Here is a 12,070-nt window from a genome sequence, read left to right on the forward strand (position 1 = left end):
CCTCACTTCGGAATTCTGATTGCTGCTTGGCAAATTGTGTGTCCACTGTTTCTGGCAGCAAGGAATACAGGCTGTTGGAAAGCTTCTGTTTACCATCCTCTTTGTATTTCACCTGAAAAACACATCTCTTTGATTTCTGTGGATCCAGGTAATGTGTCTTTTAAATTGATGTTTTTGCAAAAAGGCTTGTTGACATACGTTTTTCATGATGCCTTACCTCACTATAAATATCACGCTGCTCTTTGGCTAGTTGGGTCTCTGTCGTTTCTGGAAGCAGGGAGTACAGAGAACTGGAGGACCCCTTTTTGCCACCTTGCTTGTATTTCAGCTAGAGAAGGAAAAACAACGTCTATGGTGATCATGATGATTACGATCAGAAAACATTTTTATTCTGAGGGATACTAGAGGATCTGAATAGATGAATATATCTATATAAGGCATAACGTCTTAATGTATGGAATACTGTATCAGTGTAATAAACTATACCTTAACCATATTTGTACACTACATATGAAAGTATACTGTATATAAGTGTACATGTGACGGTAGATGTGTAAAAGTACACTGTTAATCTACCTCACTCTGTAGCAGAGAAGCCTCTTTGGCGTGCTGGGTCTCCAAAGTCTCTGGTAAGGTGGCATAGAGAGATATTTGCTTCTTTACTGCCTCTCTATACTTTTTCTAAAACACAAAGTTATGTTTTTTTTAGTTTCCAAGGTCTGCTACATCTTTACGTGCTTCCTAAAAGTTTCCCACTCAAATCTTGAAAAAGTTGGTTACATTTTATGTAGACCATCCGTCATGACATAACAGACCATCCGTCATGACATAACAGACCATACGTCATGACATAACAGATGTCTTAAACAATCATGACAGTTGGTGTCAGTTTATTAAAACGTACTTTACACTGTCATTACACAATACATTCGTTCGCTACGCCATTTAGCTGGTATAAACATCGTTGGGGTCATAACAGTGTAAAATCAGTTGTCATAATCCGACACCAGCTGTCACGACTGTATTAATAATCTGTTGGGCAACATAAAACATGACACTGTTGTTTCTCCCATGATGAAGGGTTCAAGTAGTGTCACCAAAGTCTGTTATCTAAAGTCTTACCTCACTCTGGAGTTGGGAAACGGCTTTCAAAAACTGCGTTTCCTTGGTCTCTGCTAGTTGAGAATAAATGCTTGTCGAAAGACTCCTTTTCCCATCTTCTTTATACTTGTTCTGATGGACATAAAACAAAGCATTACACTTGTTCCTTTAGATGATGTAACCAAATGATGACATGGATTGCATTGGTGCAAATAAGCTTAGTAGACAGAATCACAGTAAGATGATTTGAAGTGTTCTAGCTAGCTACCTCACTTTGGAGCTCTGTAAGCTCTCGGGCAAACTGGATCTCTATTGTGTCAGGAAGTTGAGAATACAAGGAAGTTGACATGTCCTTTTTGCCTTCCTCTTTATAGTTATTCTGTCAAAAAAGAAGGGTTAAGTACTGAATGTTGTAAAAACTCATTATCAGCCAGAAAAAGGCATGATGCAAAAAAAGCACTGGTAGCATATAAAGCACTCGAATACAGACCCCATGAATTATGTGTGTGTGTGACTCACCTTGCTCTGTAGCTGGGAGGCCTCTTTGGCGTGCTGGGTCTCCAAAGTCTCTGGTAAGGTGGAGTAGAGAGAAGTGGAGACCTGCTGCTTGCCTGCCTCCTTGTACTTGGCCTGCCGCCCACACACACACACATTCATTTGCAAATCTCAGTTCTAGAGTCAGTGGCAATTATTGACTGTCATAGAATGTCATTGGTGGTTGTTATCAGTTCCATACACATGGGCCTCGACTGTCCATCCTCCCTCTAAGTGTCTCCTCTTATCTCTCGACCTGCCTGTCTATAAACTGACCCCCACAACCAAAGGCACTATCCTACCACCGACCTGCCTGTCTTTAAACTGACCCCCACAGCCCAAGCCAATACCCTACCACCAACCTGCCTGTCTTTAAACTGACCCCCACAGCCCAAGCCAATACCCTACCACCAACCTGCCTGTCTTTAAACAGACCCCACAGCCCAAGCCAATACCCTACCACCAACCTGCCTGTCTTTAAACAGACCCCACAGCCCAAGCCAATACCCTACCACCAACCTGCCTGTCTTTAAACAGACCCCACAGCCCAAGCCAATACCCTACCACCAACCTGCCTGTCTTTAAACAGACCCCACAGCCCAAGCCAATACCCTACCACCAACCTGCCTGTCTTTAAACAGACCCCACAGCCCAAGCCAATACCCTACCACCAACCTGCCTGTCTTTAAACAGACCCCACAGCCCAAGCCAATACCCTACCACCAACCTGCCTGTCTTTAAACAGACCCCACAGCCCAAGCCAATACCCTACCACCAACCTGCCTGTCTTTAAACAGACCCCACAGCCCAAGCCAATACCCTACCACCAAAATAGACCGTTCAACTTAGTCTCTGTTTAAAGTCTATGTTTTCATAAGGTCATAATTTATGGCTATATTTCTTCCCCTATCCAAACTTCACCATGACATTCAAATAGTCTACAACTCCTTTATTAACTGTTTGCAATGCAGTAGTTTTGACTTAGCTACAACCAGCACAGTAAAGGCTTTCAGAAGAAATCAAGAGGAGGAATAACTCCACACACAAGCTACAAGTCACAAGCTACCCAATCAAATCTAAAAGGAACATTTTTATATATATTTATTTTACCAAGATGGAGCAAGCTGTTACTGTTGGCCATGAAAAGCAAACGACATTTCAGGACAACAGCTTCGTTTGTGTGAGTGGAGTTGCTTTTTTTTTATCACACATTTTAAAACAACCCTGTGAGCCGCACCTGAGACATTTCTTGAGTCATTTCTTTTGCGAACTTGGTCTCCATGGTTTCAGGCAGTAGTGCGTACAAGGTATCGGGCAGTTCCTCGATGTATCTTTTGTACTTTAACTGGAAAAGTACAAAACATATCCCCAAAGGTTAAAGAGCAAGTCATTTTTGGTTTTGAGAAATTGACAGGTTGACATGGAAATACATGAAAGAAATTACTAAATAATTTCAGAATAGTAACTTTTTTTGTGACATTCGTAAAGAGAGGAAACAAATTCACAAGAACCTGACAACAACAGACGCATAACATTTTTTTTGCAAACGAGAATAAACCAGAAATAGTAAAATAGTTGATTTAGTGGTAAAACAGATGCTGTACCTCACTCTGTATTTCTGACATCTGTTTGGCAAACTGAGTGTCTGCTGTTTCCGGGAGTAGAGAATAAAGGCTTGAGGAAATGCCTTCTTTACCCTCCTTTTTATACTTCACCTAGAACGAAGTCATAATGCGTGTTTCATGTCCCTATTTCAATAGGCACATATACGAAAACTATATTTAAATGCTTCTGTCTAATCAATACATTTCATTGTTGATCAGTAAAATGGAGGACATGAGAGGAGGCAGAATCCACAGTATTTGGCTGTTGTGTTGGCATGACTATACTATTTTGTACCTCGCTCAGCATTTCAGAGTGCTCTTTGGCTAAATTAGTCTCTGCCGTATCGGGGAGAACAGAGTAAAGAGAACTGGACATCTCCTTTTTCCCGGCATCCTTGTATTTGAGCTGGAATAGAGGAAGCAAAATCATTGATGTAGCATTTCTAGCTACAACACAATATTGAATTACCAGAATTGAAATGTAATTAAACCTCAATTTTAACTTACTTAGTCATTAGAAAGAGTGTGGGACTAAATGGCGAATCCTAACATCTACTGAAGTCAAATTTGCACTTAGTCTCCCATTGATGGGTTAGCTGACAACACCATGAAAATGATGAGCACGCTTTATATGGGGCAGAAGTTCATATGTTGTGGTGATTCTGGATGATCAGATACAGTGGGGCAAAAAAGTATTTAGTCAGCCACCAATTGTGCAAGTTCTCCCACTTAAAAAGATGAGAGAGGCCTGTAATTTTCATCATAGGTACACGTCAACTATGACAGACAAAAGTAGAAAAAAAATCCAGAAATTCACATTGTAGGATTTTTTGTGAATTTATTTGCAAATTATGGTGGAAAATAAGTATCTGGTCACCTACAAACAAGCAAGATTTCTGGCTCTCACAGACCTGTAACTTCTTCTTTAAGAGGCTCCTCTCTCCTCCACTCGTTACCTGTATTAATGGCACCTGTTTGAACTTGTTATCAGTATAAAAGACACCTGTCCACAACCTCAAACAGTCACACTCCAAACTCCACTATAGCCAAGACCAAAGAGCTGTCAAAAGACACCAGAAACAAAATTGTAGACCTGCACCAGGCTGGGAAGACTGAATCTGCAATAGGTAAGCAGCTTGGTTTGAAGAAATCAACTGTGGGAGCAATTATTAGGAAATGGAAGACATACAAGACCACTGATAATCTCCCTCGATCTGGGGCTCCACGCAAGATCTCACCCCGTGCGGTCAAAATGATCACAAGAACGGTGAGCAAAAATCCCAGAACCACACAGAGGGACCTAGTGAATGACCTGCAGAGAGCTGGGACCAAAGTAACAAAGCCTACCATCAGCAAGGGCATTGAAGATGAAACGTGGCTGGATCTTTCAGCATGACAATAATCCCAAACACACCGCCCGGGCAATGAAGGAGTGGCTTCGTAAGAAGCATTTCAAGGTCCTGGAGTGGCCTAGCCAGTCTCCAGATCTCAACCCCATAGAAAATCTTTGGAGGGAGTTGTCCGTGTTGCCCAGCAACAGCCCCAAAACATCACTGCTCTAGAGGAGATCTGCATGGAGGAATGGGCAAAAATACCGGCTAAAGTGTGTGAAAACCTTGTGAAGACTTACAGAAAACATTTCACCTCTGTCATTGCCAACAAAGGGTATATAACAAAGTATTGAGATAAACTTTTGTTATTGACCAAATACTTATTTTCCACCATAATTTGCAAATAAATTCATAAAAAATCCTACAATATGATTTTCTGGATTTTTTTTCTCATTTTGTCTGTCATAGTTGAAGTGTACCTATGATGAAAATTACAGGCCTCTCTCATCTTTTTAAGTGGGAGAACTTGCACAATTGGTGGCTGACTAAATACTTTTTTGCCCCACTGTATCTATCAACAATGACAAGAATCATACGTGTCTCATTTCAGCTTGTTTTATCTTGTTCTTGATACCATGTCTTGTTTTGAGGTGTTTTGACTGATGTCATGTTAATGCTAATAATAATAATATTAGCATTGACATGAAATGAGTCAAAACATCTCTAAATAAGACATGGTATCAAGAACAAGATATTATGACCAAAATTCGTTAGCTAGCTAACCAACAACTAACGATGTATTTGAGAGACAAGAAGTGCTCAATATGCTAATGTATTTATGTTTTCAATAAACATTGGAGATCAAATATAGTTTACATGTTGTCAACAAACTAAGACTACCCCGTCTGTTTTGCCCCATAGTTGCGCATGTGTCGGTTTTGTTGCTAAACAACCAACCCGTCTATAGACATCAATGCATGAATAAGATAAAATAATTGGAAGTTAGGGTTCGCCCCTACAGTAAGTGCTTATTTCATTAGCCGTGCTACTGATAAAGCAGAGATGTTCTATAAGTGTGGTGAGGGGATGTCAGTGTTCGTGCTCTAGGCCTACTGTACTGTACCTGGCTCTGAAGCTGGGAGACCTGCTTGGCATGTTGGATCTCCAGAGTCTCTGGCAACACAGAGTAGAGAGACTTTGCCTTATTCTTCCCTGCCTTCTTGTACTTAGTCTGAAAGAAAATCATTCAAACCAATGCAGATAAACAACATATACTGTGATTGACTTCAACTCCATATCAGAGGTTTCTCTTCGGCAACAGCCATAAAATCTGGAAATTCCTTCTCTCACAAACATTGTCATTGAAGTACAAAAATCTATGTGAACCGGCTGCTCTTCTCACCTGACTTTGCAGTTCAGAAACATTTTTGAGAAATTGGGTCTCCATGGTATCTGCAAGTACGGAATAGACGCTTTGGGACATACCCTTCTTCCCACTCTGTTTGTACTTGAGCTAAAGAAAAGACAATGAATCCATGATGGCTTTTAACATGAACCTAAAATTATACTTCCATAAATGACACGATTAAGTCATATTTAGTTACTCTGTGGATAACGCTGATATATTCATAAAGATTTGTAAGTAGTCCTATAAAATTTGCAATGTTCCTATCAGCATTAATATTCATGTCTTTGAGGAAAATTCATGCTAACCTCGCTCTGCATCTCTGTGAGCTCCCGAGCTCTCTCTGTCTCCATCGTCTCAGGGAGTTGAGAGTAAGCCGAGCCAGAGAATACTTTCTCACCTTTGTATTTGAGCTGGAAAACAAAGTAATGGATGTGAGTTAAGGTAGACCTCCGTGCTTCAGCAAACAAAGTAAAGTAGGAGAGCTGCTGCTCAACAATAAAGACAGGAATAAAAACGATGGCTTACCCTAAAGAAACATCCAATAGTGTAGTTATTTATGGTAAAGGCATTGGAGCACTCAAATAACACAGGTAGAGATTTGCCTCATCTTAGAACGCTCAGGCTTTATTCCATTAGATGGACAGGCACACTGATGATTGAAACTGATTTAATGGATGTTTGTCAGTAACAGGAAGGGTTTCCTCTGAATTAGTTATGACGAAAAATGTAATGTACAGACATCAGATGGGCAGCCCATGTTCTTACCTCACTCTGTAGCTGGGAAGCCTCTTTGGCGTGCTGGGTCTCCAAAGTCTCTGGTAAGGTGGAGTAGAGAGAAGTGGAGGCCTCTTTCTTCCCTGCTTCTTTGTATTTTGTCTGGAAAACAACAGCAACAAAAGACAGTTGTGGAAAAAGTATCCAATTGTCATACTTGAGTAAACATGACTGAAGTAAAAGTGAAAGTTATCCAGTAAAATACTACTTGAGTAAAAGTATTTGGTTTTAAATATACTTAAGTATCAAAAGTAAATTATCAAATATACTTAAGAATCAAAAGTAAAAGTAAAAATTATTTTGAAATCCTTATATTAAGCAAACCAGACGGCATCATTTTCTTGTTTTTTATTTATTTACGGATAGCCAGCGGCATCCTCCAACACTCAGACATCATTTACAAACGAAGTATGTGTTTAGTGAGTCCAACAGATAAGAGGCTGTAGGGATGACCAGTTATGTTCTTTTGATAAGTGTGTGAATTAGACAATTGTATTGTCCTGCTGAGCATTCAAAATGTAATGAGAATGTTTGGTTGTCAGGGAAAATGTATGGAGTAAAAAGTACATCATTTTCTTTAGGAATGTAGTGAAGTAAAAGTTGTCAAAAACATAAATAATAAAGTACAGATACCCAAAAAACCTACCTAGTAGTACTTTCAAGTATTTTTACACCACTGCTATTTTTGTAGACATAATGAAAATAGACAGGTATTCTCTGACTAAAATACATTTTTTCAGCCCATGTTGATGTTTGGTGATTTTAAACAGATATTTACCTCGCTCTGCATTTCAGACATCTGCTTTGCAAACTGTGTCTCTGCTGTCTCGGGGAGCAGAGAGTAGAGGTTGATAGAGTTCTCCTCAGTATCTTCTTTATACTTGATCTGGTATAGTAGAAATGGAGAGACAGCTTATGAACCAGAGATAGTTGAGACCAAGCCTACAAAAGCATTATTTATTTAACTAGGCAAGTCAGTTAAGAACAAATTCTTATTTACAATGACAGCCTAACCCGGACGACGCTGGGCCAATTGTGTGCCGCCCTATGGGACTCCCAATCACGGTCGGTTGTGATACAGCCTGGAATCGAACCAGGGTCGTTTCGCCTCGAGCACTGCGCCATTCGGGAGCCCGAGTGGCGCATTACCAAACAGCAGTATGAAAACCTTGGTATAGTATGTGTTCGCTTCACTTTTAGTTATTTAGATATATTGGATATGAAGAGGCGACATAAAACATTTACCAGCGCTGACCCACAAACCAAAATACGCGATAGCCTGAATGAAATTATTAATGCACATTTTTGGGGAGAGAATGCACATTGTACTCTCTGTGTATTCGTACAGCATATACACACAGCATTTACCTCACTTCGCATTGATGATTGTCGTTTCGCAAAATTTGTCTCAATCGTTTCGGGCAGCGTAGAATAAAAACTGGGGGAGGTATCCTTTTTCAGTCCTTCCTTGTACTTTAGCTGAAATAAAGGAAACATCACATGAAAACATTGTTTTGAGATAAATTTAATAGCACATAAATAGGGTTAATAAAGCGCCTGGTTTCCACAGGTTTCCCTTTTCATTTAATCTGGACTCATGGGTAGACGTAACGTACTGCAGTAAAAGTACATTTCGGACACTTCAATTAGTATGATATGTTACCCTTCGTATGGTATGTATTCATTTGCAGATGTCCATCAGCCATTTCGTATGATATGTTACAAATTGCAATTTGTAAAATGTGTTACGGATTTAGGGGTAGGGGGTTAAGGTTCGGTTTAAGGTTAGGGTTATGAGTTAGGTTAAAAGGTTAAGGTTATGGTTAGGGGAAGGGTTAGCTTACATGCTAAGTAGTAAGTGCTAAAGTTAACTGTGATGAGATTAGAACAAGCAACCTTTGGGTTGCTAGACGTTTGCATTATACACCCATCCCACCCACCTGCTTTTGTTTTTGCCTTAACTAAGTAACCTTCTGTCTTATGCAACCATACCAAACATAACTTATCACACTAATTTGAGTGTCTTGAATTTACAGAGTATACCAAACATTAGGAAAACATTCCTAATATTGAGTTTCACCCCCTTTTGCCCTCAGAACAGCCTCAATTCGTCAGGGCATTGACTAAACAAGGCGTCCAAAGTGTTCCACAGGGATGCTGGCCCATGTTGACTCCAATGCTTTCCACAGTTGTGCCACCTTTGAGTGGTTGACCATTCTTGATACACAAAGGAAACTGTTGAACGTGAAAAACCCAGCAGCGTTGCAGTTTTTGACACACTAACCGGTGCGTCTGGTACCTACTACCATAGGTAGTTCAAAAACACTCAATGGCACACATATACAATCCATGTCTCAATTGTCTCAAGGCCTCAAAATCCTTCTTTAACCTGTCTCCTCCCCTTCATCTACACTGATTGAAGTGGATTTAACAAGTGACATCAATAAGGGATCATAGCTTTCACCTGGATTCACCTGGTCAGTCTGGGTCATGGAAAGAGCTGGTGTTCTTGATGTTTTGTATACTCAGTGTACATTTACTATGTATGTTACATCTCTTCTATGAAATCAGGCTGTTTCATTGTACCACCATCATTCTTTTCTACATGCTAAATAGTCTACATACATACTATATGTGTGAGATTATATGCAGGTAATTGTGAATACAGTATGTCTTTATACTCTACCTCACTCTGTAGCTGGGAAGCCTCTTTGGCATGCTGGGTCTCCATTGTTTCTGGTAAGGTGGAGTAGAGAGAACTAGAAACTCCCTTCCTACCTGCTTCTTTGTACTTCATCTAAATTGAGGAAAAACAGATACAGCATTTTATTCACTATTTATTTCCAATGACTTTATTCAAGGATCTGTAAAATTTTAATGGGCAACGCCACACCGTAAAGAGGTTACCATGAATTTGACAGAAACATACAGGCACCTCAGTGGCAAGTAAAATTCTGTATTTCATATTTCAGTACACTTACTGTAATATAAATATGGTATCAAAACAAGTACTGTGTAATGACACTAAGTACAATACCGTAAAATTGACTATATTATACTGTAAAATAGTAAATGCTGCCTTAATCGGAATGAATAAATAAATGAATGGATGAATGACATTCATTGAGGGTAAAGATTGTATTTCACAGTATTTTACTGTAATCACAAGGGATTGGTGCAAGCAGGTTGGCTACTAGGTAAAGCGTTTACACGTTACAGCATTTGAATTCATATACAGTATTTTATATCACTTACACTTCTAGAGGCCTTAAAAAAGACTTCCAAACTAGCAGCGAAACAGACCAAAAGCTCATGGCAAAATGCTCAACCATTTAAGGTTGCCTCCATCCCAATCTGTCCCCTATACATTTGAAATTAAATGGGGCACTATAAACACATAGGAGTTAAATTGGTACAGTATTCTCACTCAGGGGTGCAACAAATAGCCTCTTACAAGGCAAGCCTCAAAATATGTTAATGAGCCAGAAACAACAATACCATGCACCCACTAATGGTCAAAAGGTTTTTGGAGCTTCAAAGATACGGTACTTTATTCTGTGGGGTGTAATTACAGTACCATTTGAAATACAGCAATTATTTCCTAACCCACAACATTTTCAGAGTAACTTACTGTTGATAATTCCCCAAAATACTGCATAAATTACAGTTTTCCATTACAGTGCATCATTCCAAATGGAACAAACATGTAAGAAAATTGTCCCTAAACTGTAAGAGATAATAGTTGCTAACCTCACTCTGAAGTTCAGATACAGCTTTCGCAAACTGTGTCTCGGTGGTTTCTGGAAGCTGAGAGTACACACTCGTGGAGATACGCCTTTTTCCTTCTTCTTTGTATTTATTCTGGGAAAAAGGAAAGTATTGTGTTAAATAATCATTCTACTTTCTGGGTGATTCTCAATCATTATACAGAAATGCGCCCAAAACAGAAGTTATGAACTAAATGTCCAGCCACCTCACTCTGCATCTCTGTCATTTCTCTGGCAAACTGTATCTCTGTGGTCTCTGGGAGTAGAGAGTAGAGGGAGGTTGAGATGTCCTTCTTTCCACTCTCTTTGTATTTGATCTGAGAAACAGAGAGAGAGATGAGTCTGTATTAACACTCATTTAATGATCACAATCCAGGCACTTGTGTAGATATGAAAGTATTGGATATAGTGCCTTCAGAAAGTATTCACACCCCTTGACTTATTCCACATTTTGTTGTGTTACAATCTGAATTCAAAATGGATTAAATTGATTATTTTCTCTCACCCATCTACATACAAAACCCCTGTTCTTTGAAAAAGTTAGCAAATGTTTTGAAGATGAAAATGAATCTAATTTACATAATTTACATAAGTATTCACACACACGAGTCAATACTTTGCAGAAGCATCTTTGGCAGCGATTACAGCTGTGAGTCTTTCTGGCAATGTTCCCTCTAATGTTTTGGGGCACTGAGCTAAGTTTTGGTCTTGTGAGTGGAAACTTGAATGTTGTGAAAATGTTGTGCAACTTCCGGCTCGCGTTTAGAATGAACACTGAGGCTGTACCATTACAGTTTTAGACAGTAGCCAATAGGCTATCGTGGCTATTTGAGCATTATGTAGGCCTACCAACAAAACCAATGGCGCAAATCCCATTACATTTTCACATGGAAATAGCTTTTTATTTCTATGATATAGCCTACATTAGCCTATACATTTTTACATTATGAAGGGCTTGACATTTATTCATGATTTTTTTTACTTAGTCTGTAACACCATGGGCCAAATAGGTGACTGTAAATTGCATTGTATTGTGTTGTATGATGCAAGAAATGACTTTACAAAATAAAATGTATTATTATTACCATACAGAGAATTAGACTATGTAGGCTACCCCTCTGACTACTGGCTTATTTGCAGTAACTTCCCATTCCCATTGCTGCCCTAAACGTATCCATAACTGGGCTAATAACTAGCTAACTAGCAAAGAATATCAACAAACGTTCACACACTCTGATCTGAACTGATCTGAAAAAAGTGCATTCATTCACTCGGGGTGATTGAAAGACCCCTCAAAGGGCTACCTGCCCAAATTTTACTTTGTTGTGCTCTGGCTCTGCCTACAGCAAAAGCAGAGACTCAGTCTTGCAAAGTTAGATTTGTTTTGGTTTGTTGCATTGAAAAGGGGCTGATATAATGTCGATTTAATCACAAAAAAACATTGATCTATATAGTGCAAACTAATGTGGTGAACTCAGTGAAGTTCAATCTCTTGCGTCTCTTCGCGTGGCCTGGCACAGCTTAGATGAAACTTTGCAATGTTCCCTCACT

The 12,070-nt window shown here is 39.4% G+C and overlaps 1 protein-coding gene across 1 annotated transcript in view; it reads right to left on the reverse strand.

Moving 5' to 3' along the window:
- The window catches only part of LOC139366996 (nebulin-like), a 58,410-nt gene that overhangs the window by 23,269 nt on the left and 23,071 nt on the right, over positions 1-12,070 (reverse strand). Inside the window, exons 29-46 of the mRNA XM_071104841.1 lie at positions 10,726-10,836; positions 10,503-10,613; positions 9,439-9,549; positions 8,121-8,231; positions 7,531-7,638; positions 6,744-6,854; positions 6,284-6,388; positions 5,973-6,083; positions 5,694-5,801; positions 3,535-3,645; positions 3,240-3,350; positions 2,873-2,980; positions 1,621-1,731; positions 1,370-1,480; positions 1,123-1,233; positions 577-681; positions 218-328; positions 2-112 (exon numbers count right to left, since the gene is read on the reverse strand). Of these exons, the coding sequence (XP_070960942.1) occupies positions 2-112; positions 218-328; positions 577-681; positions 1,123-1,233; positions 1,370-1,480; positions 1,621-1,731; positions 2,873-2,980; positions 3,240-3,350; positions 3,535-3,645; positions 5,694-5,801; positions 5,973-6,083; positions 6,284-6,388; positions 6,744-6,854; positions 7,531-7,638; positions 8,121-8,231; positions 9,439-9,549; positions 10,503-10,613; positions 10,726-10,836 (1,977 nt within the window). The remainder of the gene's footprint in view (position 1; positions 113-217; positions 329-576; positions 682-1,122; positions 1,234-1,369; positions 1,481-1,620; positions 1,732-2,872; positions 2,981-3,239; positions 3,351-3,534; positions 3,646-5,693; positions 5,802-5,972; positions 6,084-6,283; positions 6,389-6,743; positions 6,855-7,530; positions 7,639-8,120; positions 8,232-9,438; positions 9,550-10,502; positions 10,614-10,725; positions 10,837-12,070) is intronic.

This window comes from Oncorhynchus clarkii, chromosome 15 (genome assembly GCF_045791955.1).
Source record: "Oncorhynchus clarkii lewisi isolate Uvic-CL-2024 chromosome 15, UVic_Ocla_1.0, whole genome shotgun sequence".
Taxonomy (NCBI): domain Eukaryota; kingdom Metazoa; phylum Chordata; class Actinopteri; order Salmoniformes; family Salmonidae; genus Oncorhynchus; species Oncorhynchus clarkii.